General features: G+C 37.9%; 1 protein-coding gene across 1 annotated transcript in view; it reads right to left on the bottom strand.

Annotated features, from left to right (window-relative positions):
* The window catches only part of sspo (SCO-spondin), a gene marked incomplete at its 5' end in the record, with an annotated part of 155039 nt that overhangs the window by 29058 nt on the left and 98693 nt on the right, over positions 1-27288 (bottom strand). Inside the window, 20 exon segments of the mRNA XM_082183265.1 lie at positions 470-606; positions 1593-1717; positions 4106-4261; positions 5289-5459; positions 5615-5785; positions 7084-7130; positions 7258-7410; positions 7833-8076; positions 9317-9451; positions 10564-10731; positions 12046-12255; positions 15260-15424; positions 16639-16674; positions 16790-17010; positions 17579-17724; positions 18900-19066; positions 23998-24147; positions 24228-24448; positions 24548-24653; positions 25868-26065. Of these exon segments, the coding sequence (XP_082039391.1) occupies positions 470-606; positions 1593-1717; positions 4106-4261; positions 5289-5459; positions 5615-5785; positions 7084-7130; positions 7258-7410; positions 7833-8076; positions 9317-9451; positions 10564-10731; positions 12046-12255; positions 15260-15424; positions 16639-16674; positions 16790-17010; positions 17579-17724; positions 18900-19066; positions 23998-24147; positions 24228-24448; positions 24548-24653; positions 25868-26065 (3127 nt within the window).

The raw sequence follows: 27288 nt of genomic DNA on the forward strand, positions 1-27288 counted from the left end.
TACAGAAATATATAGTAGGAAATATATGATAGATAGATAGATAGATAGATAGACAGACAGACATATAGACAGACAGACAGACAGACAGACAGACAGACAGACAGATAGATAGATAGATAGATAGATAGATAGATAGATAGATAGATAGATAGATAGATAGATAGATAGATAGATAGATAGATAGATAGATAGATAGATAGATAGATAGATAGATAGATAGACAGATAGATAGATAGATAGATAGAGACAGACAGACAGATAGATAGATATAGACAGACAGACATATAGACAGACAGACAGACAGACAGATAGATAGACAGATAGATAGACAGATAGATAGACAGATAGATAGACAGATAGATAGATAGATAGATAGATAGATAGATAGATAGATAGATAGATAGATAGATAGATAGATAGATAGATAGATAGATAGATAGATAGATAGATAGATAGATAGATAGAGCACCATGTACTGCAGCCGATGGTCACCAGCTCCCCCTGCTGGACAGTGATGGCCACAGGTTTGTCTGAGTCCTGATGGAGAAGCTGAACACATCCACACTGATCCTGAGCAACACACGATCCGTTCTGATGCAGGAGACCCTGATGAGACAACCACGCGCAAGCTCAGTCAATCCATACACATCTGATACACATCTCATACACATCTGATACACATCTGATACACATCTGATACACATCTGATACACATCTGACACAATCTTCATCTCAGTCACTCCATACATATCTTATACACATCTGATACACATCTGATACACATCTGATACACATCTGATACACATCTGATACACATCTACACATCTGATACACATATGATACACATCTGATACACATATGACACAATCTTCATCTCAGTCACTCCATACACATCTCATACACATCTCATACACATCTCATACACATCTCATACACATCTCATACACATCTGATACACATCTGATACACATCTCATACACATCTCATACACATCTGACACAATCTTACACAATCTTATACAGTCTTCATCTCAATCACTCAAAACAACTCTTCTACAGCATTTATTAGTCTTAGTCAACGGTAATTTCAACATTTACTTGTACGTTTTTAAAATCTGTTAACATTAGTTAATTCACTGTGGACTAACATGAACTAAAATTGAACAACTGTCTTAGATTAATTGCTGTAAAATATATATTTATCATTCTTTCTAATATTTACAAATGAGACCTTATTGTAAAGTATTAAAGAGACAGTTCACCCAAAAAATTTAATTCTGTCATAATTTACTCTTCCTCAAGTTGTTCCAAATGAGTTTCTTCCTTCTGTTGAACACAAAAGAAGAGCTTTTATAATCTAACAGCTGATTGGACCCCATTGACTTCTATAGAATGGGGAAAAAATACTATGGAAGTCAATGGGGTCCAATCAGCTGTTAGATTATAAAAGCTCTTCTTTTGTGTTCAACAGAGGAAAGAAACTCATACAGGTTTGGAACAACTTGAAGGAGAATAAATGATCATTTCTGGGTGAACTGTCCCTTTAATGCAAATCTTCATGTGTATCTGTGAGCAGTGTTAGTTAAGACGAACCTCGGGACAGAAGCAGCCGGCTGTGCAGTTCTGACGCGACACACACGTGTGTGTTTGACCCAACAGATCACAGTGTTTCTCACAGGGAGATCCGCATTCAGAGAACAGGAACGGCTTCTCACAATCTAACACACATACAGATCAATATAGGATTGAAAGAACAAACAAAGTATGATCATTTTTCAAATCTTCATCTCCTCAGTGTGTGATGTTGCTGTTAAGTTCTTCTCTATATCAGTGTCAGTGTTCCTGAACTCCTGAAACGCCTCCATTGTAGTCTTGAGTTTCTCCCGGGAACGAACACGTCACAATATTCCTCATTACATTAATTCATACGCAGAATAAAGGGGCGGGGCCTGGTTGAGGTAGTTAGTAGTGTGTTAAACTGGCGGTTATGGTAAGGGGCGGGACATTTCCCAAACACACTCGAAGCGCTCGACCAATCACAACACACTGCTCCAGCCGACCAATCAGAGCACAGTGTGCTTTTCAGAAGGAGGGGCTTCATAGAGACAGGAAGTAAACAGAGCGTTACTGACAGACTGGGAAGAGAGGAGCCGCAACAATGGAGAATATGAGGAAAATAATCAACATTCAAGCAGGAAAACCTGTTCTAGTAGAGACAAAATCTAGACTTTGAGTGATATTTGGTGTTGTAAGGAACTTTAAAGGGCCTTTTTCAAACTTTTGAATGATTGTTGTTGAATTGCCTTTCATACACTCTATTATGTACATTGTGTTCTTGTGCTTGTAGTGATAAAAGGGATTTGAATGGTAATCACTCAGTACCACGCTTTTTGTCAGAGTACTGTGGAGGGTTTGAAATTAACACTGTGAATCAACTGTGGCGGGAAACGCTGTCCAATCACGAGCCAATCTGGCGTGTAACTTATGTTTACTCACTTTGCTGGGGAAGTTCGTGTAAGACAAATCTGTGCAGATTTAGTCATCATGATCAGTGGTGTAGTCTACGTGATACGCAGGTATACGCCGTATACCCACTAGAAAAGGCCAAGGATTTCCGTATACCCACTTAAAAAAGCGTGAAGATACGTAACAACTTCGTTTTGTGTCAGAACTTTCACTTTCATTCATAAATTCACCCCGTCTGTGTTTGCGAAGCGACACGGATCGAATCGCTAAATCCAGTCACAAATGGAGCTTGCTAAGCAGAACGTCACGGAATTTGGCTATTTTTTAATGAATAAATCAAAAGTAGGGCTGTACAATGAATCAAATCTCGATATGGACTAGTGTCTGTGAATATTAAAGTTAAAAGAGACTGCAATTGTTCTACGTGTCTCTGGGAATGAGCGCTCAATGTGTGCTCCACTACACACACACACACACACACACACACACTACACTACACTACACACACACACACACACACACACACACACACACACACACACACACACACACACACACACACACACACACACACACACACACACACACACACACTGAAGCACACGTGACTCAGTCACGCTCGTGGTGTTTTCAGCGTTTCACTGTATTGAGACATGATGTAGGCTACACATGTGCACTTCATCACAGAGCTGCTATGAGAGTCACTCACTTCACAAGAATTTCACCATTTCATTTGATAAAACTATCGTCATTCATTCGTATCATATACAGACAGAAACTGTAATGTCTTTACGACAACCTGTCATAATAAAAGTTCAGTATAACTTGAAGAAATTATAACAGAAATATATTACTATTGCACTGTAGAGTATACTTCAAGTAGGCCTAATAATAATAATAGTTTATTAAAACACACAGAAACTCAAATGTCTACAACCCACCAAAATAAAAGTTCGGTCTAACTCAAAGAAATTAGAAAGAAATTGCACAGTAAAATGAATTTTAAAATAATAATAAAATCTATTAAAACGTTATTTTAAGGGAATATCACACAAGTTTTCATACATGTTTTAATTTAAACAGTAAACTTGCCCAAACAATAACACCATTTTTATTCAAAAACACCATTTCTAAAAGTAAATTTGTATTTGTGCCTATGTTTAAAAAAAATTTTTTATATATATTTTATTTTTAATTGTCAGCTGATAAAACCTGTGCTTCAGGGACCATATTCATATAACATCTAAGGCTAAATGTAGCTCTTATACTTTATTACAGTATACTCACTACAAAAAACTAGACTACACCACTGATCATGATATATTAAATACTGCGTATTGAACACACACGTCACAACACAACAAATACCGGGGCGCTTGTTCATTTGCATTGAAGCAATAGCGAAGATTAAACAGCATTAAAATCCAAATTTGATAATATAATTATATACAGTATTGAAACTTCTACTATACTTCTACTATACTTTGGCTAGTAGAAGTTCTGAATGGCTGGTGACTTAAAAATTTAGCAGCCAAATTGGCCGGTGAGTGAAAAATTAATTTCAAACCCTGGTACCATTGGTGTTCTAGTGTGTGTGTGTGTGTGTGTGTGTGTGTGTGTGTAAGGCTGTTCACACACACCGTGGCAGTGGTCAGGTGTGCAGGGTCGCTGCTGGCGCTCCAGATCTCTGCAGTTCTGCCCTCTACTGGCCGACACAAGCGGCGCACGAAACCTCTGCTGATACTGAGACACACACGAACACTCGCTCCACACACTCCATTCTGACATCGGACAGGCTGACGGAGAGAACCAGGAACACAGCCACGGTTAAAGTCAATTGACAATTTATCTTTTTTTTTACAGAATGTTACAATGTGTATTATACATGATTTATAAGTGAACGTTATTCGTTAACATCCCACTCCTACAATAGGGAAGAAAAGACTAGAGTAACATCAGTTTCATGCCGAATTTAAAGTCCCCCTGTGGAGAGAATCCAGCTTTTAATGTAGTTTATGTGTCTATGTGGAGTTATTAATATGCTTTAAGACAAAGCATGTGTAAGTTCATAAGTCGACACCATTGCTGAGTATTTCCTCCTTAAAACTGCAGTGAACCAAAGACAGTCTCAAACACACGCTTTGAAATCGCTGGTGTTTCTGACGTCACAAACTACCTTGTAACCAATCAGATCAACGTGTGATCGTCAACCAGTGGATCTCTGAGCTGAGTGAGTGAGTGGAGGCGGGGTGAATTTGCATATTCATAGAACCGCACATACTAAATGAGGCGAGGGTGTCGAGTTACAGTCAAGATATTTTAAGACATGAATACATTTTTTTCAAAGAAAAAACATTTGAATATGTCATATTGATGATCAAAGATGAGTTTTAAGGAATTAAATTATTGACTACAGGGGGACTTTAAGTCAAGTCAAAATTTAAATAATAGATATTATCATCACTATACCAGCTATCTAATCACAGTACATTAAATTCTGTATTACACGTTTTATGTTTAAATATAAGAATGAGGCATTATCAAATTAATTATGCATGTATTTGCCAAGTTCAAAATTCTTGTTTCATTTTGGATGTCTTTTGATCTTTCCATAATATTTTTTACATTTTTTAAATTTAATAATTTTAACTGTGTTTTATTCACATTCAATCTTTATTTTGGATGCTTTCTTTTGTCTATTCTCAAAGAAGACATGATGTAATGGAAGCAAAAGAGCCAGAGCAAAATCTGAAAATTAAGCAATGCATGAAAAAGCACGGCTCTCATTGGCTAACATCAATATTAGCGTTCTTTAGGCTTAACCTGGACAGGGTCTCTTATAACACAGCTGTGTCTCCTCGCCGTCCCTCTCGAGCTCCGGAGGACACGCGTGATCCCCGTCGTCCTCACACACACACTCCCGGCGTCTGGAGATCACGCCTGACCCACAGCTGCGGGAACAGGGAGACCACGGGGACCAGGGGCAAAGGTCATCTGGGGGAACCAGAGGTCATGGTGTCACAACACAAGAGGGGTGCAACGCATCACAGAATTCACGGTTCGGATCATTTACAGTTCTTGAGCCACGGATCGGATCATTTTGTGCATCAGCAAAAAAAAAAAAAAAAGGAAAAGGTTTATTCCAGTACCAAGACAAAGTGCAGCGTGACAGTCCTGGGTGTCTCTCTCAGGTCCAGTGCAGTGTGTGCCGTTGTTTCGCGGCGGAGGGTTGATGCAGGCGCGGGTGCGGATCTGTGTACTCTTCCCACACGTCACGGGACAGTCCGACCACACCGACCACGGGGTCCATCCACCGTCCACTAATGCAATCACACATCAGCAGTGATATAACTGTACATATATATATAATCAACAACTCCTGAACCTGAACTGGTGGATCATGTGGAGATACAGAAGTACACTCCACAGGTCAGAGCATTCCTGTCTGTTTATGATCACATAGACATTGTACTCACAAAAAGTCATTTATACCTGATTAATTATTTTAGAGCTGAGCAGAACTAGAACATTTACATTTTGTAACATTAAAATTTTATTGCTATGACCTGAAAATTACAATTTTAATTTTAATATGTATTTATATTTTATTATACAATTTAATTATACAATTTAATATAAATTATATATACAATATAGTTTATATTAAGTTGATATTATATTTATGTTATTGTTAACTAAAACTATTAAAATAAAATAAAAACTAATATTAGACGCAAAACTTAAAACTGAAATAAAAATAAATTAAAGTACATTCTAAATATTCTAAAATATTCTAAAAGAAACAATAAAAACTTATAAAAATTAAAAAGGTACATAAAAAAAAACTAAATGAAAAATTAAAATATACAAATAAAAGCTACTTTAGAATATTAATAAACACCATAATAAAATGAAAATTACAATTTTACATATATAAATAATGTAGTTTAAAAAAAAATTGTATTATGATTTATATTATTAAGTTTATATTACATTTATGTTATTGTTAACTAAAACTATTATAATTCATTTCCAGTAATTAAAATAAAGCTGAAATAAAATAAAACAAATATTAGATGCAAAATTTAAACTTAAAAAATTACTTAAGTACTACAAATACTAAAAATAAAAATGAAATGAAAATAAATGAAAGCTAAATAGAAATATTCTAAAAGAAACCCCCAAAACTAATTAATATGACAAAAGTACATAAATGACTGAAAGTTAAACTAAAATTATAATGAATAAATTAAATGATAATAATAATATATATAAAAAAATTATATAAATTATTTATATGTATGTATATATATATATATATATGTGTGTGTGTGTGTGTGAGAGAGAGAGAGAGAGAGAGAGAGAGAGTGAATGTGTCTGTGCGTGTGCGTGTGCGTGTGTGTGTGTGTGTGTGTGTGTGTGAATGTGTGTGTGAGTGAGTGAGTGAGTGAGAGAGTGAGTGAGAGTGAGTGAGTGAGTGAGTGAGTGAGTGAGTGAGTGAGTGAGTGAGTGAGTGAGTGAGTGAGTGAGTGAATTTGTTTGTGCACAAATAAATGAGAAAGACTACACATATAATATAATGTATTTGAGTTGAATGTGTTGTAGAGATCACACACACCTCGACACTCTATATGTTGGCAGTATTCTCCCTCAGGGATGCAGGTGCTGAAAACACACACAGGTTTTGCAGAAGTTTGCACAATTCTAAATGTCCATTTACTCCCATGGTTTAAACAAATGTTGCTAAACGTGTAAAAACGACAGCATTATCGCTGTTGCCAGTGTCTCTCACCACTGCTCACACTCCCCTTGCAGCCAGGAGTCTCCGACAGAGAGTTCCCGCTGGTCCCGGACACACAGTGGAGGACACGGCCCGGGGTCACAGGCTTTATGCTGGACCTCCTCGAACTGGCAGTTCACACCGTCAGCCTCAGGAACCAGAGATCTGGGGGAATAACAGAGAGCCTCCAGTTAAAGATGCTGACCAGAGATGGGCACAAATACATCAAAAAGTGTTTCATTACAAATTCTTAATCATTAAATGTATTTAAATAAAATACAAAATACAGCTGTGAAAAAAGCATTTAATTAAAATACAAGTAATTTGTAAAAGACAAAACCTGTGATAGACTATTTGGTATTCCTATTCTTATTTTATATATCTATGGTCCTATTAAGCCGGGTTATGAAAGTTAACATGCGAAATAAAAAGTTTTTTAAGTGTTTTAAATACAAATTACAGTCTCTCAAAGTATTTAATTACAAATTACATTTATTTTTCTTAAGAAACATACAAAATACAAAAAACGCAAAAGTGATTAAATGTGTATTTCAGAGGCATGTGATGATCTCCGCCTGGAGTCGCACCTGAAGCGTGTCCGTCGGCCCGGGCCACAGGTGGAGCTGCAGGACGCCCAGGTGGACCACGAGCTCCAGGTGCAGGTGCTATCTCCTGCGCAGGTGTGTGCGGTGCAGCTGAGCTCTCCGTCTGCGCAGGTGCAGTTATTACAGTCCAGCTGGTGTGTGCTGCCCGCGGCCCAGCTCTGACCCAACGCGTCCAGGCAGTCACACTGCCACAGCTGAACACACACACCGTCCTGCTGCAGCTGGCCTACACACACACACACACACACACACACACACACACACAGAACATCTCAAACACACTACTGTATGCTGTCAGACAATAGAATCCTGAGTCACTTGAACCCTCAGAGCATTAATATTCATGATGTATTATATTTTCATGTCTTGTTTCATGTGTCTTGTCATGTGATTCCCTGGCCCTCATGTGATCCTGCCATGTGTTTTGTGTTGTCATTGTGCACAGGTGTGTGTTGTTCAGTCATTAGTCTTGTGTATTTAAGCCCTCATGTTTGCCATGTGTCTTGGTCAAGTATTGTTTCCCTGTAACCACTAAGTCTAAGTCTAAGTCTAAGTCTAAGTCTAAGTCGTCTAGGTCTACATATATATATATATGTATTTACTGTACGTATGTTGTTATATGTTTTGATATAAACAGTGATGAAATACATAAAAAAAGCTTGTGTGAGAATTGTTTTTCTAAACTTAGAAAAATGGTCTCAAATATATATATATATATAGTGTATTAAATCATATATACATTTAAATTTTGAGTGCATGTACGTCTCTTTCCATTACAAGATGTATAGAAATAATTACTTTGTAAATAGATAGATTTGTTCAGCTTGTGCTCTTTGTGTCATTTTAGCAAACCTGAGTGTCAGTCACTATTACGTGTAGTTTTTATCAATATTTAGTGAAAGTTATGTATTATAGAATTGCTGCAGCTCTGTGTGTGTGTGTGTGCGCGTGTGTGTGTGTGTGTGTCTGTGCGTGTCTGTGTCTGTGTCTGTGTCTGTGTGTGTGTGTGTGTGTGTGTGTGTGTGTGTGTGTGTGTGTGTGTGTGTGTGTGTGCATGTGCGTGTGCGTGTGTGTGTGTACCCCGTGGGCAGCTCTGTGTGTGTGTGTGTGTGTGTGTGTGTGTGTGTACCCCGTGGGCAGCTCTGTTTGAGTGTGTGTGTGTGTGTGTGTGCGCGTGTGTGTGTGTGTGTGTGTGTGTGTGTGTGTGTGTGTGTACCCCGTGGGCAGCTCTGTTTGAGTGTGTGTGTGTGTACCCCGTGGGCAGCTCTGTTTGAGTGTGTGTGTGTGTGTGTGTGTGTGTGTGTGTGTGTGTGTGTGTGTACCCCGTGGGCAGCTCTGTTTGAGTGTGTGTGTGTGTGTGTGTGTGTGTGTGTGTGTGTGTGTACCCCGTGGGCAGCTCTGTTTGAGTGTGTGTGTGTGTGTGTGTGTGTGTGTGTGTGTGTGTGTGTGTGTGTGTGTGTGTGTACCCCGTGGGCAGCGGCAGCCCGGCTGACACTCTGTGTCGGTCCGGCACTCGATGCCCTGCTGCCGGTCTGAGCAGCGCTGAGGACACTCGTTCGCACACGACACAAACTCCTGCCCTGGAGGACACCCGGCTCCATCTGCAACCCGGACACACACACACTACACATTCAGATGGAACACTACTGTATCAGATTTAATATGCAGGCCTCTAAATGGTCAATATGCATGTCTCACACACACTCTCCTCCAGTCCTTCTGTCTCTGATTGACAGTTTAGACTTTTTTATAAAGTAAAAGTCTTTTAGTATAATTGTACAAACATCCTTCAGCTCGTGCTTCATGTGTTTTTTTGTGATAAGTAAACGTAAGAATAACTTTGATATTATTAGTAATATTTCAAGGTCAACACTTACTGGTTTACTTGATTATCACCATATATAATTTTTTAGAAAAATGATGAGTATCAAATATGATCATCAGGCTTTTGAGAAAGTTTAGTTTTTCATCTCTCAATCATCATTGTAATGCATTGATCATAAAATAAAGCGTTTAAATATCATTGATCTTACTAAGACATAAGTGACGAGTGACGACTGATATTTATATGCATTTTATAGTAGTCTGTTATAAATATCTCATTGATTTACATTACAAACATCAGAATTTCATATAAATATCAGCATCTGCAGCAAACTGCATATATTTGCTCATTTTGGGCCTTTGAATAACATTAAGGTGTTTTTTCTCCATGTTCTTTCTCACTATATTGTACCATGAGCCATAAAAGCCTGATGAAATATGATACAAAACAAAGATAGATTTTGTTTAAATGATCCGATTTTTCGGACTATTATTTCACATGTCAGACTTTACAGGGTTAAAATGCTTAATAAACCTCTAAACCTCTATAAATACAAAACTGACTGTAGTTACGTTCTTAAAGCATGTGCCTGGTCTCATTGTGCACGATTCATCACTGCATATTATTTTAAAAAAATTGTTTTCATAATCTCTCACCAATATATAATAGCTTCCTTCACCTCTGAGACGACTCTTCTCTGTTTATGTAATCAAGACCAAGTGTGGACGAGGAAAAGTGATATTAACCAATAATATCAAAGCCTGCTTTCATGACACAATCACATCCTGATGGATAAAATCAAGTCCCGTCTCCAGTGTTTCCCAGTGAGTGGATGTATAGTATGCAGAATGTGTTGAGGTTAAGTGATGCTGAGTGTTGATGTCGTACCACATGGTTTGGTGTTGCAGGGTTTGACCTGGTTCTTCTCTCCTGTACACTTGCGGCCTCCGTTTTTGGGTGGAGGACTGGAACAGGAGCGGGTCCTGATGGAGCGTCCCCCGGCACAGGCTTTATCACAGCGAGACCACGAGCTCCAGCGAGACCAGCCTCCGTCCACTGAACACACACACACACACACACACACACACACACACACACACACACACACACACACACACAGGCTTGTAAAAAATGTAAAACAGAGATAGATGAAGCTCTTAATCTTTACGCTGAGGAGAAAATCCAGCAAACTTTGAGGAGATCAAGAGAATCATGATGATGTATTTCTGCTTAGCAACACTGGACATCACACACACGCATACGCTAATAACTCTTCATCACTGTCTCGCTAATAACTCTTCGTCACTGTCTCGCTAATAACTCTTCGTCACTGTCTCGCTAATAACTCTTCGTCACTGTCTCGCTAATAACTCTTCGTCACTGTCTCGCTAATAACTCTTCGTCACTGTCTACCTTCAGTGTGTAACAGTTCTATCTAATATCGTATTAGACAGGACTGTCAGACAGATCGTAAACTAATGAACACAGAGAATGTGAGCTCAGTCGTTCTCAGCGCCGTCAAAATAAAAGTCCCAACAACAAGCGTGTCTTACGTCACTTCAGAGTTCCTACTGGCGGTGCGAACGCAACCAGGAAAACCTTCCTAGAGGAACCATTAGTTCTCGGAGAACCATCCTGGTGGCGAGATCCTAGAACTGAGATCCTAGAACTGAGATCCTAGAATTAAGATCCTAGAGCTGAGATCCTAGAGCTGAGATCCTAGAGCTGAGATCCTAGAACTGAGATCCTAGACCTGAGATCCTAGAGCTGAGATCCTAGAGCTGAGATCCTAGAGCTGAGATCCTAGAGCTGAGAACCTAGAGCGAGATCCTAGAACTGCGATCCTAGAACTGCGATCCTAGACCTGAGATCCTAGAATTGAGATCCTAGAACTAAGATCCTAGAGCTGAGATCCTAGAATTGAGATCCTAGACCTGAGATCCTAGAATTGAGATCCTAGAACTAAGATCCTAGAACTAAGATCCTAGAGCTGAGATCCTAGACCTGAGATCCTAGACCTGAGATCCTAGAATTGAGATCCTAGAACTGAGATCCTAGAACTGAGATCCTAGAGCTGAGATCCTAGAGCTGAGATCCTAGAACTGAGATCCTAGATCTGAGATCCTAGATCTGAGATCCTAGAACTAAGATCCTAGAATTGAGATCCTAGAGCTGAGATCCTAGAGTTGAGATCCTAGAGCTGAGATCCTAGAGCTGAGATCCTAGAACTGAGATCCTAGAACTGAGATCCTAGTTCTGAGATCCTAGAACTGAGATCCTAGAACTGAGATCCTAGATCTGAGATCCTAGAACTGAGATCCTAGAACTAAGATCCTAGACCTGAGATCCTGAAAGCCCCTTTTAACTCACCGCGGCAGGCCCGAATACTGCAGAAGCGGTTCTCCAGGTGTCCGTCGAGGATGTCCTGACACCAGGTCCCGTTGAGGCCCGGCGCGAGGAAGGTTCTGACCCGCTGCTGTTGACCCACGCCACAGGATCGAGAGCAGGAGCTCCACTCGCTCCACTTCATCCAGGAGCAGTTCCTGAGCACACACTCGGGGTCCTGACACACACCTCCATCTGACACACACACACACACCATCAAAACCAGGCTGCAAGCAAACATATGTGTCACATGGGTACATTTTTTAAAATTTAGATGTATACATCATCTGAAAGCTGAATAAATAAGCTTTCCATTGATGTGTGGTTTGTTAGGACAGGCCAATATTTGGTCGAGACACAACTATTGAAAATCTGGAATCTGAGAAAAATCGAAACATTAAGAAAATCTCCTTTAAAGTTGTGCATTATGTTGGCGATTGTGCTGCACTCACTCACACAAATAAATGTTTTATATATTTACGGTAGGAAATTTACTAAATATCTTCATGGAACATGATCTTTACTTAATATCCTAATGATTTTTGGCATAAAAGAAAAATCTATAATTTTGACCCATACAGTGTATTGTTGGCTATTGCCACAGATATACCCGTGCGACTCGAGACTGGTGACGTGATCCAGGGTCTCATATATGAATTAACAAGAAGACATGAGCAAAAGGGTGAAAAGCGCAATGTTTGGAATAGGGTTGCACGATAGCTGCAGTTTGTAGGACGATAATAAAGCTCTAATACTGCGATGCCACTGTATTTTATAAATGGTATTAATGTTAATATGATAGTCTTGTTGAGTGCTGTTGCCTTTATGCCATATGCATTGAGTGTTTCAGTTCAAACACACGTCTGATTCCAGTTCATATTACATTACAGAATGATTTGTGAAGGATCATGTGACACTGAAGACTGGAGTAATGATGCTGAAAATTCAGCTTTGATCACAGGAATAAATTACACTTTACTATATATTCACATAGAGAACAGATGTTTTAAATTGCAAAAATATAAAAAAAAAAATTCAAATAAAAAGCGCTTCTGGAACAGGTGTAATGGTTTGTTTCTAGAACCATCTTTGCGATGATGAATGCAATTCCACTCATCGACATCATAGCATTTGCACTCAGTTCTTATGAATCATTTTAATCCTTATAACCAGTGGTGGACAGTAACGAAGTAAATGTAATTCGTTACTGTACTTAAGTAGCTTTTTTGCGTATCTGTACTTTACTGAAGTATTTAAATTTGGGAAGACTTTTACTTTAACTCCACTACATTTCAAAGTCAAATATCTTACTTTTTACTCTACTACATTTTCAAAATCAGTCGTTCCTTTTTATTTATGAGTGGATAAAAACTTAACTGGTCAAAAGAGCCAGCAATCACAGTAGCCTATCACAGTTTTGAACTTGCCTTGGTGATATCTACTAAGCGCGAACCAGAGCTGTTATATGAGAGTTGCGACCATAGACAGTATAAGAGGTTGCGACACACACGGCTTGTTCGACTTGAACCGGCGCTGCACAGACCGATCAGTTTATGACATCAAAGTATAGAGCGAAATCGCGAGAGCGATTGAAAAGCATACATTACAGAGCCGTCTACTCTCTAATCACTCTTGCGGTATTTTAATGTAATTCACCGATTGGTCTGTGCAGTGTGCCGTTTCAAGTCGAACAAGCCTACTGTGATCTCGCCGCCGCGCGGTCACGTGATTCATGTAGCTCTCAATAGTTCCAAACAATTTGTGTTGCCAATCATTTTAAGCGGGGCAGAGAGCAGCAGCTATTATTGCAGCAATTATCGGTAAATACTGACCCCTTCCGTCCAAAATTAAACACACAAAAAATGTATTCAATTCAAATATATATATATATATATATATTATAGACTAATTAATGTCATTTTATTAATAGATTGATGTGCCAAGAGTGACAGAGTCTTCACGTAGACTGAGTTAAGCAAGAGTCTTGTGACAAAAATTATAATAGGACATTATAGCAATAAAAAAATCATAGTACTTGGATACTTAAGTACATTTGAAGGCAACTACTTTTGTACTTTTACTCAAGTGAATGTTTAAAGGCAGCACTTCTACTTTTACTTGAGTAATATTTTACCTTGAGTATCTTTACTTTAACTCAAGTACATGGTATGTGTACTTCGTCCACCACTGCTTATAACCATTATAAATTGGTTATATGCTTTAAAATACTGTCCTCCAGTCAGAGCCGGAAACTTCAAGATATTGTGGCAAAAATGCTCCTGTATGAGTTCTTCTTTTTCTTTATATTTATAACATTATAGTTCACATGACGTGCAAGAGTGCCGTTTTTCCGAATATCAGCACAATTAATGCAAATATGATCGATACAACAGTTCAATAAACGAAAGGTTAATATTAAATGACATTTTACACACAATGTTGTCAATATTTTTTGTTCTGTTTCGCCAATAAAAACAGTTCCAAACACAGCAGAACCATTGCGCTTCTCCCAGGTGTTTGTGTCTGAATGATTCAGGCCAGTCAATGATTCAATGAGTCAATGTGAAACTAAACACAACATCAGCACTTTCTTGATATGTAATTAGTTTGCCCAAACATAAAGCCAAGACCAACTTTTTATATAAAATAGATAAAAAATTGTAAAGATGACAAGTGGATGTCACTCCCAGAATGAACTCTAATGTGTTGCAAACAGGTTTCTAAGTGGTCATCAGTATATGCACTACACACTGATGCTTCTTTAGAGAGATCTAGAGAGTCACGTCACCGTCATTTATACAGCGCTTTTTACAATATAGATTGTTTCAAAGCAGCTTTACAGTGATAATAGGAAATTAATGCAACAAAGATTATTTTTGGCTGTACAGAAGAAAGTCATTGTCAAGTTTAAGTAAGTTTTTGATTGACTAATTTCTGTTGTGAAAATCATTAGTTATTAAGAGGACTCTTACACAACACTGTTTCAACTGAGAACAGAAAACCTTTAATGCATTCTGGCCGTTTCACGACAACAGCGTTTTTAGAAGTTTTAGAAAACGAGTTTTGAAAGCGATACCGTGATCATCTCTGTGTAAAACTTAAAAAACGTGAATCTGTGAAAACGGTGACGGCGCGCACATGCGTATTACGTGTTTAGTCACTAGGCATGTGTGTTTGTAGAGAGTGACGTGGGATGTACCGGGACACTGAGGCAGATTGCAGACTCTCTCCTGTCGACTCTCTCCGGAGCAGCGCTCATGAACACACTCTCTCCTGCGGGACTTCATGGCGGGAGAAGCCGGATCGCTGCAGGTTCGGGAACACGGACTCCACACTGTCCACTGGGAGAATCCAGTGTCCTCATCTAGAGACAGACAGAAGAATATTATAAGATTTGATATATATATGGGGTGTGACAGGATCGAATCGTCGGGATTTCAAAACAAAAATGTTCAACCCTCGCTCTGAGTCTGTATGTTTCAATGTCCACATGTTCATGATCAAGACATCACAGTGGCTGTAGCATTTCTATCGCAAAGAAGTGGTCATATATTAAAGATTAAGTGGACTTTTGAATTAAATGTTGTTTGGCCAATACTAATTATGCTGTAAAGTGTAACAACAATCCCCAGGCCGCCGGCGCCCTCTACAGGCGTCTGTTATAATACATAATGCACACACTGTAAGTTGATAATATTATGTATATTACATTATGTATTTTAAGTGTTGTTCAATAAAACCATAAGATGAATTGCTTTTTATACTTTATCTGAAACAATTATTATTGCCTCATTGTTATTATATGTGTATTTTAAGTCATTTTAAATGCTTCTGTTCACTTAAGTCTATTTTTATTACCACAAATAATCAATCAATCGTCAAAATAATCGACTGATTACTTGATATCGCTAGTGGCAGCCCAAGATAGTTAAAACATTTCAAATTGCACCTGAATTGTTTTGCATTTTGTGACTTTCAGTCAAATAAAAGACACATTTTCCGGTCATATATTTAAGTAAACACAAACTTTTATTTGGGATGCGATTAATTGCGATTAATCGTTCCCAAGCACACACATACACACACACACACACATATATATATATATATATATATATTGGGTGTGATGATACACTTCCCTCACGAGGCGATACACAATATTGGCTTCACGAGAATGAGATATTTTAACACTTAATAAGAAATCTTTAAAAATGTACATGTGTGTAGTGTGTATAATTCATTTGTATATATATATAAAAATAAATACACACACATGCATGTATATATTTAAGAAAATATTTGCATGTATATACAGTATATATATAAATATATATATATATATTTATACATAATTTATATTATATATAAATATAAATATTGTATATATAAATAACAAATTTTTCTTAAATATATACATGCATGTGTGTGAATTTATATATACAAATGAATTATATACACTACACACATATATTATGTAAACACAAACTTTTATTTGGGATGCGATTAATCGCGATTAATCGTTGCCCAGTACTCGCTAAATAAATAAATAAATAAATAAATGTGCATTTAACCAGTTACCTGGTAAAGACGGTTCCTCTGTCGGAACTGTCACCACTGTAAAAACAATAAAGAACGGAATTACTATGAAGTGATAAATAATAGTATTCTATGAGTAATATAATCATGCATATTTCTAGCAATAACATATTTGAGTATGTGAGGCATGTACGTGGGCAGTCGGGGGTCTGGCAGTATGCGGTGTCCATCAGGGGCCCGACACAGTCTCGGCCCCCGTGAGCAGGACTGGGCCGGTTACAGGCTCGGTTGCGACTCTTCTGGCCCAGACCCCCACAGCTGAGAGAGCAGGGGCCCCAGGGACCCCACGGGGACAGGCCTCCGTCACGGGGACACGCAGCCAGAGAGCAGTTCCACAGCCCGTGTTCACAGGAGCTTCAGGAACAAACAAGTCAATGCAAAAATGCTTGTTTCCAGTCCAAATAACTCAAAATTATTAAATCAAGATGCATTTACTTGACGAGTGAAGTCAAATCTTTTTACAATACAGATTGTATCAAAGCAGCTTTACAGTGAACAAAATAGTTATACACACTACACTATAAGGTATTATGTCTTTTTTTTTCCCGGCGGAATTAATCAAAATGAATTGAGTTTTTGCTTAAAACAAGCAAAATTATCTGTCATTGGGGTAAAAGAAAAACTGAATTCAAACAGAAACAAGATTATTTTTCTGACCCCATTGCCAGATAATTTTGCTTGTTTTAAGCAAAAACTCAATTCATTTTTATTTATTTATTTAATAAATTTATTTATTAATATTTATTTAATTATTTATTTTACTACTTAAGTAAATGCATCTCGATTTAAGATTTTTTTTTAAATATTTGGATACAAGACAAAAATACTCAGTGAGAAAAGCATTTTTTGCTGTGTATATTTCTGAAAAACAGAAAGTTCTGCATTAAAAGCGACATGTAGATGTGATTGGCAGTTACAGTACCAGGAACTACACTCATGCATCAGCTCCTCTCCAGACTCCAGCTCAGATCCGACGCTGATGTTCTGGAGGTCAGGGGTCAACTCAGGGGTCAACGATACGCTTTGTAAAGAGGTCAGGAAGTCAGTGTCCACCAGACATGGACATTCCTACATACACATGATTAAAGGGAATCAGAATAACAGCTTTTTAAAATCATAAAAGAGAAGAAAACTCCTTCAATGCAAACAGTATCAAGAGAATAAAAACACTGATAAATCTATCTCTCTTTATACAAAAAAAATTGTGCATCTCAATAGTATGTTAAAGGTATATGTCAAGAGTATGTTCAATTATATATAATATATACATAATTTATTCCTGTGATCAAAGCTGAATTTTCAGTGTCACATGATCCTTCAAAAATCATTCTAATATGATGATTTGATGCTCAAGAAACATTTATGATTATTATCAATGTTGAAAACTGTTGTGCTGCTTAACATGTTTGTTGAAACCGTGATAGATTGCTTTTCTGGATTCTTTGATGAATAGAAAGTTCAAAAGAACAGCATTTATTTGAAATAGAATCTTTTGTAACATTATAAATGTCTTTATTGTCACATCTTCAATTATCTTAATGCATCCTTGGTAAATAAATAGTATTTGTAATAGTAATAGATAGTAATAAATAAATAGTATATGTTTGAACAATAGGCTATATATGAAGACTTCAGATGCAAAAGCCTCTAAGTGCCATCTGAAATGTTCTTCTAAAATGAGTATTTTTTATCAAGCTTGCATATTTAATTTCAGTAATTTCACTTTAATGACAATTAATAGGTCATTTTCTTTGCCATTAAAGTGAAATAACTGAACATAAACATACAAGCTTGATAAAAATGATCATTCTAGAAGGAAATTTCAGATGGCACTTAGAGGCTTTTGCATCTGAACTCTTCATATGTATATATATATATATATATATATATATATATATATATATACACATAACAACAATACAACAATATATATATATTCAACCCTTGAAACAGGATCCAAGGCGCAAGCATTGAAAAAATTTGAAAAAAACGTGATCATCTCCGTGTAAACTTCAAAAACGTGAATCTGTGAAAACGGTGACGGCGTGCACATGCGTATTACGTGTTTAGTCTATAGATATGAGCATTTGAATATATAAGTGTGCAGGCGTGTGTCTTTCTCTACAAATTGACCTCAACAAATTACTTGTCTGGCCTTAAAAATTCATAATAAAGAATTGTTGTCGCTTTTGCGTATCCATGTGATCAGGAATCAGTTTAGTGTGACATGAGTGCGAGCTCACGTGAAGACATGACCCGTTGTGCTGGAAGGTGTTGGGTGGACAGTGGCAGCCCTCCTCACATCCCTCTGAGTAACAGCCCTCATGACCTCTGACCTGAGAACAGCTGAACGGACAGCCTTCACCGTCCTCACACTCCCTGTAGAGACGCCCAGGGGGACAGCCCACCTCTGCTCAACACACACACACACACACGCACACACGCACGCACGCACGCAAACACATAAACACGCACGCATACACACACACACACAATTATATATCACAAATATATACAGTTTATTAAAAAAATATCATCAAACTGTACTTCCCCAGTTTATTGATTACAATTTCAAACATTTTTGTATTATAAGCTTTCTGAAATTTAAAGCTGCAGTGTGTAAGTTTTAGCAGCATCTAGTGGTGAGGTTGTGAACTGCACCCAACAGAAGTTACTGTGGCCGACAGGAAGTGATGTCGTCGTCTGAGACAGCAGAGAGTAGCCAGTTAAACAATGAGGTTTCTTTACAAAGATAAATATAGAAATTTTGTTTAATTATTCAGTAAAACAAAATGTTATTGCAAATATTATTGTGACTTGTTCATCGTTGTGTCAGTGTTTTATTCGCTGACTTTAGCTGAAGCTTCTTATCATGAAGAACAACACAGTGACGAAAAATGTTTGTCCATTCAGGGCCACCGTAGAAACATGTGGATGTAAGCGGACCCGCGGTGTGTGTCGAGAGAAATGCCTCATTCTAAACTAATAAACACATAACGCTTCATTATGTAAGCTCTTTATACACCACTGAACACATAGTTGTAGCGACAATGGGTAGAAAGCAACCACCAACTAATCTTCTTTTTGAATATTAATTCAAATTCTCTACTTCTCGATGACTGAGGGGGGAAGATTTGTTCAGAACGTCTCATGATCATCACCGGTCTGACTAATTGAAGGAGCCCCCGGCACTATCACATAACTGGTCAATGGCTAGCTTTGTGGCCTAATACGGACTGGTTAAGATAAAGACAGTGTCCGCACATTCCAGAGTCAAATCACCAAGACCAGAGCCATAAGTCACCCATCCCGGTGCCAGAGAGTCTGCAAAAGACCCTTTAGAAGAAGAATCGACACCAGCAGATGTTACTGAAACCCCCGACTACATTCCTGAACACCTCCTCATTAAGACCTCTGAACAAACAGAGTTCTGTCTCTTCACCAGAGAACTGATTCTTATCAATAACTATACATAAAATCATTCAAGAACAATTTTCAATGGACTCATGATCAAACAATCATGCAACTACCTAATCCTGGGTTGTTTCCACCACTTATATGTATATTTTAATAAGATAATATGTTTTGATCCCATTTAATTCAGGTAATAGTTATTATATTAACTATTAGAAGGGGTGAATGAATGAAAGTGTGTACTGTTTCATATCAATGCTATCTTACGAACACAACTAGCAAGATGGCTTGAATGATATCGGTGTAATATGTTTTGATCTTCTTTTAATTAGAAATCATGTCTAAACTGTGGCCCCTGTTCTCTCTGTTAGTAAGGAGAGCACAGATAAGCATGATTTACGATCAGAACTGAAAAGAACGTCACCTCCTAAATTCAGCCAGTGTCTAATTGGCCAGAACTCATCCTGGAGGTTGGACAAAATTTTAGTTTAAAACCTTAGACCCAAAAACAAAGCTCTCTCTCTCGCTGCTCTCTCTCGCTCTCTCTCTCGCTGCTCTCGAAGCTCTCTCTCTCTCTATAGGAACCATGTAAACGCGCAAACGAAATAACCCAAATCAAGATCTGAAGAACATGGGTTAAATAGCTTCATTCAAGCCATCATCATCTACTCTCAATTTCCTTTCTTTTCTTAGTTTCATTTCTTTTCCGTTGTGAGTGTCGGTTCTAAGTTAAGTTTTGCGACAAGATTTCGAGCCACGTTTCTTCTGCAAAGCCAGCTTCAAACAAAGACTTTCATTCCGCCAGCACACCACGTGACTGACCCCGTGATCCAGACATCAGGCACGAGGAGACCGAACGGACCGGGAAAACCCCTTTCACACAACAAAAAGGGAATCCCCAAAAGCAAATACGCAAGTACCTCCATGCAGGCTAAAATCTTAACTGGTGTATTTATATAACTTTAATAACCTGCCTAAAACGATAGAAGGGTTAAATTAATGATTGATGGTTTGTTCAGGTCATGTCTAGTGTATATGAAATCGTGAGATTTCATCCTTTCACTCTTAAACCCACTCTTTCCTCACTCTATCCCTTTCTGCAATGCGTATGAATGTGTATGTGTGTGTGTGCGTGTGTTTGTGTTAGATATTAGCTTTATGTGTTAGTAGTCTATATAATCAATAAAGTATTGTTTGTATTTAAAAGAGATTACTCGTGTGTGCTTATCAGATTTATTGTCTTGAACTTCGATTTAAGTTACCTATGCTGTTACCCTTAATTTACTTCGTAATTTATTGTTAGCTGGGGATTAATTCTTTCTTGACCAGGAAGATATTATATTTCCTAGAGTTAATACTTGTTTATGCTTTCTGTTCATTGGATGAACTGATAAAATGATCATACTATTGATTCTGCTACAGTAAATTCTGAAGATAATTAAAAATAATTAAAATATTAATTATTGGTCATATTCCGTTATGAATAATAATTAATAATATTTATACGTGGGCGTATAAACGCTACATAGTTATGAATATTATATTGCATTTCTGTCAGCAGATCCTCCTAAATATTACACAATGCACCTTTAATGTTTAAATATGCAAATAATGCATTATCTAGTTAAATATGCATAATTTGCATACATTCCAAAAAATGTATCTGAACATTTGATAAAGCCCGGCTCACATTTCTTGTTTTATTTTGTTGACACATTAGAGTTGAAGGATATTACTGAGGGGATTATGGATTTCTTTCTTTTTTTATCACTCCATAATTTAGAAAAAAACATCAACACACAGAAAAAACTAAATTTTCACATGTTTTTAGGAATAAAATATTGTAAAAATATCATTCGAATGTTATATGAATAAACCCCTCAGTAAAAGCCTTCCAACTGTAAAGTGTGGTGTGTGTGAGCGCTGCTGAAGTGGAGATAAACACTGTTGTTACCTTGAAAAGACGTGTGAATGTCCTATATTCTTAAGGCAAGATAGCCTGAGAGTCATTATATAACTCAAGCTAGCTAAAATATTGAAATATGTAAATAAATACACCAGTCTTTCAGATTAGGGCTCAAGGACAGGAACTTTCCCCACAACGAATCTCTAAAAATGGCTGATTTGAATTTACAGGGGATTTGGAGAGAAGATCACAAGGGATGCTGGGACATTTCACTTTTAAATGAGGACGGTGTCTTATCCGGCGTTTCGCCGCATTAACCTTGACTGGAGCTCGACTGTCTTACAGCCTCTGAGATCCACAACACAACCCGTTTGAGAGCACTTCCTGCTGTCACTGGATCAGCGCTCACAGAGGAGCGCTCCTCATAATCGCAGGATAAATCTGGGCTATTCAAATATTCCTGAAGCTCTCACATCTTCTGTCAAAAACAAAGCTAATTAAAAAAATAAGGTGAAATGCTCTCAGGGAACAAAACAAGCCGATTTCATGAAGGTTTTCTAAACCTCGTAAATCCTGGTCTGTGTCCGTAACGTTAATAATCCTGCAGTATGCAAAGCCAGGAGGACATTAAAGCACGTCTGATTCAAAGATCCTGTCGATCCTTCATCTGGTTAGAGGCACTTCCTGTGATATTCAACATGATGTGTGTGTGCGTTCAGTAGTTGGTTGGAAATAAATAATAATAGCACCTAAACTATTGGCTAGCACTTCATTTTGAAGCTCAGATTATTTAATTATACATGTAGACCTGCATGTTTTTCAATGATTTTATTTCTACCAAGAACTTATTTTGCACTATTTGTGTATTTATGGATGAAGCCCCAAACACACTGACAATTTTAATGGTCCTGAAACATAGGTTTTATTTTCTTTATTTTGTATTATTTCGTTATTTTGCACTATTCGTATATTTATTTGCAAATTTTTGCATCAAGCCCTACATGCACTGATCATCTTAATGGCACACTGCAAAAAATGCTTTTCGCACTTAGTATTTTTGTGTTGTTTCCGGTCCAAATATAAAAAAAGATTAAAAATTATAAGAAATCAAGATGCATTTACTTAAGTAGTAAAATGCCGTAAGATATTATGTCTTGTTTTCTGGGAAAAAATAAAAATGAATGGAGTTTTTACTTAAAACAAGCAAAATTATCTGCCAATAGGGTCAGAGAAATAATCTTGTTTCTGTTTGAATGAACATTATTTTTCTTTCCACATTGGCAGATAATTTAGCTTTTTTTAAGCAAAAACTCACTTCATTTGTATTAATTCCTCCAGAAAACAGGACATATCTTACGGTATTTTACTCATCTAGTAAATGCAACTTCACTGAAAAAAATTATTCGTTGAATTTAATACACATTTTTATGGTAAGTGGATGCACACAATTGATTTTAGCTACATTTAAACAAATGCATTAAGTTGAACTTAATCAATTTTAGTTCAACTTAATGCTTTTGTTTAAATGTAGCTAAAATCAATTGTGTGCATCCACTTACCATAAAAAAATGGATTAAATTCAATGAATAATTTTTTTCAGTGTTGTTTTACGATTTTTTTGATATTTGGACTGGAAACGAGACAAAAATACGTAAGAAAAGCATTTTTTGCAGTGTGCTAAATAAATATATGCTTCATTTTCTTAATTTTGCATTAATTTATTTTATTTAACTTTTTTTTTTTTACAATATTTTATTTTGCATTATTTTATTTTATTCTGTCTCAAGCCACAATCACACTGACCATCTTAACGGTCCTAAAAATATGCTTTGTTTTCTTAATTCCTTATTATTTATTTATTTTGAATCATTTATTTATTTGTTTTGTTTTATTTATTTTGCATTATTTGTTTATTTATTTAATTTGAATCTTAAGCCCCAATCAGACCGTCTTCATGGGCCTAAAACTCAAATATGTGTGTGTATTCCTCGCTCAGAGACAGAGCGGGACGCTGGACGTACCCAGACACACTTGTGTGTTGCAGGTCTTGCTCTGGCGTCTCATTCCCGAGCAGGGTGGCGTTCGGCAGGAGCGGGTTCGACTCTGAGAGCCTCCCCCACAGCTGACCGTACACGATGACCACGCCGACCAGTCCAGCCAACCACCAGAATCTACAAGAGCAATCGTACTTGGAGAAAACAGAGATTTCGAAAACAATACGAGAAAGGTCACATCCGTCACACTGACTCACCTGTGCAGCCGTGAGCGTTACACACTCTCTGCTGTCGGCCGGAGCCCGTACACACTCTGCCACCGCTCTGAGGGGCGGGGTTATCACACTGACGGGTCCGCACCTTAACCCCGCCTCCACAGTGGGCGGAGCAATCTGTCCAGCGACCCCATTGGCTCCAGCTGCCGTCGACAGAGCATCCAGGAACTGAGTCACACTGCAGCACACCGGCTTCACATGTGCTGGAAGATCACAGACAAACACAAACTATTACAGATCTGTCAGTGCCAGTGACCTGACTTCACTAACAACACATGTTACACACGCATGTAATGTGATACCAGTTATGACAGTCAGTGATGATGGTCTCTCCTGGGTCTGCTTGCTGCCAGTCTGATGATCCCGGCCATTCCCAGGAAACATTGCCAGAGTTTATTCCAGCTGTGTCTTAAGAGAGAGCGCACGTCATTTCAGCGTCTATAACCCCTAAACAGCTGAATATTTATTAGAGGGGTCATTTTAGAGTAGATTATTAGAGTTATTTAAACCAGTGTTGCTATTGTTAACTAAAACTAAAAATACAACAAAACTTTTGCATTAATTGATGTTAATTTAATGTGAACAGAAACAAAATAAAATATTTGTGAAAGCAAAATTTCTGATTTTTGTTTAGTTTAAAGGTGCATTGCGCAAGTCTCTGAGTTTTTGCAGAACTATGCCCCCTCTGGCGGCAAGCGAAACTGCAGCCAGAAGTGTGCACGCTCACGGACAAAAGTTTTCTTTTTTTTTATCTTACGTGGAGTTTGCGTTGGTGTTTGAAATGAACTACAAGCCGGTCTCTTAGAATCCATCTTCTACGGAGAATGGCGGCGAATACACAAACCTGCCAGACAGCCAGGTGAGCGTGCCGTGAACTCGCATGACGTCACGCCCAGTCTAAAATTCCGGCCCGAATCCCTCTTATTTATTTTACTTTACAGGATTATAGAGACAATCTCAGTGATCAGAGAAGGGCTCATTCAGCCCATCAGGCAATTGTTTAAGCATGTGTGGGTTAGAAAACGGGTATTTTTAACATGAAAAAGTTGCTTAATGCACCTTTAAGTTGGAAGTAGTAAAATTATTATTAAAAACTAAATAGACATTTAATAAAAAACTAATTAAATAAACAAAATGATTAAACTAAAATTGACTAAAAACATTGACAATAACTAAAACAGGAATAACAGAATTAATGTTGAAAAAAAATTACTAAAACTTGTAAAATGTAAATAATGGTAAAATGAATAAAACTAAATGGACATTAAAAAATGTAAAAAATAATAAAAACAACTAAAGCACACACACATGAAAACTTTATCTAAAGCTAAAAATATACATAATATTAAAATAATATTTTGTATACATACAAAATATATGTATATATATATATATATATATATATATATACAAATACATTTTTAATGGAAATAAATTAACAGAAATAAAACAAAACGTATAAAACAACTAAAACACAACAAAATGACTAAAACTCCAAATTTAAATTATAATGGATAATATAACAACCAAATAAAAATATGAATAAATAAGGATATAGTATAGTAGCGATAGTAAAATAACCCTGATGCACGTGTGGATGTGTCTTCTGTACGTGTGCACACCTGCGCTGATGTTGTGAAATGTACAGCGGCACAGCTCTCGGTCCACACACACCCCGTCCTGCATCAGTGTGTCTCCGGGACATCCACAGGTCCGACTGCACCCCGGCTCGTCCACACACTCCGTGTGTCCGTGCAGATCCGAGCAGGAGCGAGGACAGGGCTTCCCACAGGCCCACTCCTCCTGTCCACCTCCACAGTCTGTAAACATGAGCACGCTATACACATGAGCACGCTAGCATCACTATACACACGAGCACGCTAGTGTTACTATACACACGAGCACGCTAGTGTTACTATACACACGAGCACGCTAGTGTTACTATACACACGAGCACGCTAGCGTCACTATACACACGAGCACGCTAGCGTCACTATACACACGAGCACGCTAGTGTCACAATACACACGAGCACGCTAGTGTTACTATACACACGAGCACGCTAGCGTCACTATACACACGAGCACGCTAGCGTCACTATACACACGAGCACGCTAGCGTCACTATACACACGAGCACGCTAGTGTCACTATACACACGAGCACGCTAGTGTTACTATACACACGAGCACGCTAGCGTCACTATACACACGAGCACGCTAGCGTCACTATACACACGAGCACGCTAGTGTCACTATACACACGAGCACGCTAGTGTCACTATACACACGAGCACGCTAGCGTCACTATACACACGAGCACGCTAGTGTCACAATACACACGAGCACGCTAGTGTCACTATACACACGAGCACGCTAGCGTCACTATACACACGAGCACGCTAGCGTCACTATACACACGAGCACGCTAGTGTTACAATACACACGAGCACGCTAGTGTTACTATACACACGAGCACGCTAGCGTCACTATACACATGAGCACGCTAGTGTTACTATACACATGAGCACGCTAGTGTTACTATGAGCACGCTAGTGTTACTATGAGCACGCTAGTGTTACTATACACATGAGCACACTAGTGTTACTATGAGCACGCTAGTGTTACTATACACATGAGCACACTAGTGTTACTATACACATGAGCACACTAGTGTTACTATGAGCACGCTAGTGTTACTATACACATGAGCACACTAGTGTTACTATGAGCACGCTAGTGTTACTATACACATGAGCACACTAGTGTTACTATACACATGAGCACACTAGTGTTACTATACACATGAGCACGCTAGTGTTACTATACACATGAGCACGCTAGTGTTACTATACACATGAGCACACTAGTGTTACTATGAGCACGCTAGTGTTACTATACACATGAGCACACTAGTGTTACTATACACATGAGCACACTAGTGTTACTATGAGCACGCTAGTGTTACTATACACATGAGCACGCTAGTGTTACTATACACATGAGCACGCTAGTGTTACTATGAGCACGCTAGTGTTACTATAC

Source organism: Leuciscus leuciscus (assembly GCF_965113295.1).
Source record: "Leuciscus leuciscus genome assembly, chromosome: 11".
In the NCBI taxonomy this organism is placed as follows: Eukaryota; Metazoa; Chordata; class Actinopteri; order Cypriniformes; family Leuciscidae; genus Leuciscus; species Leuciscus leuciscus.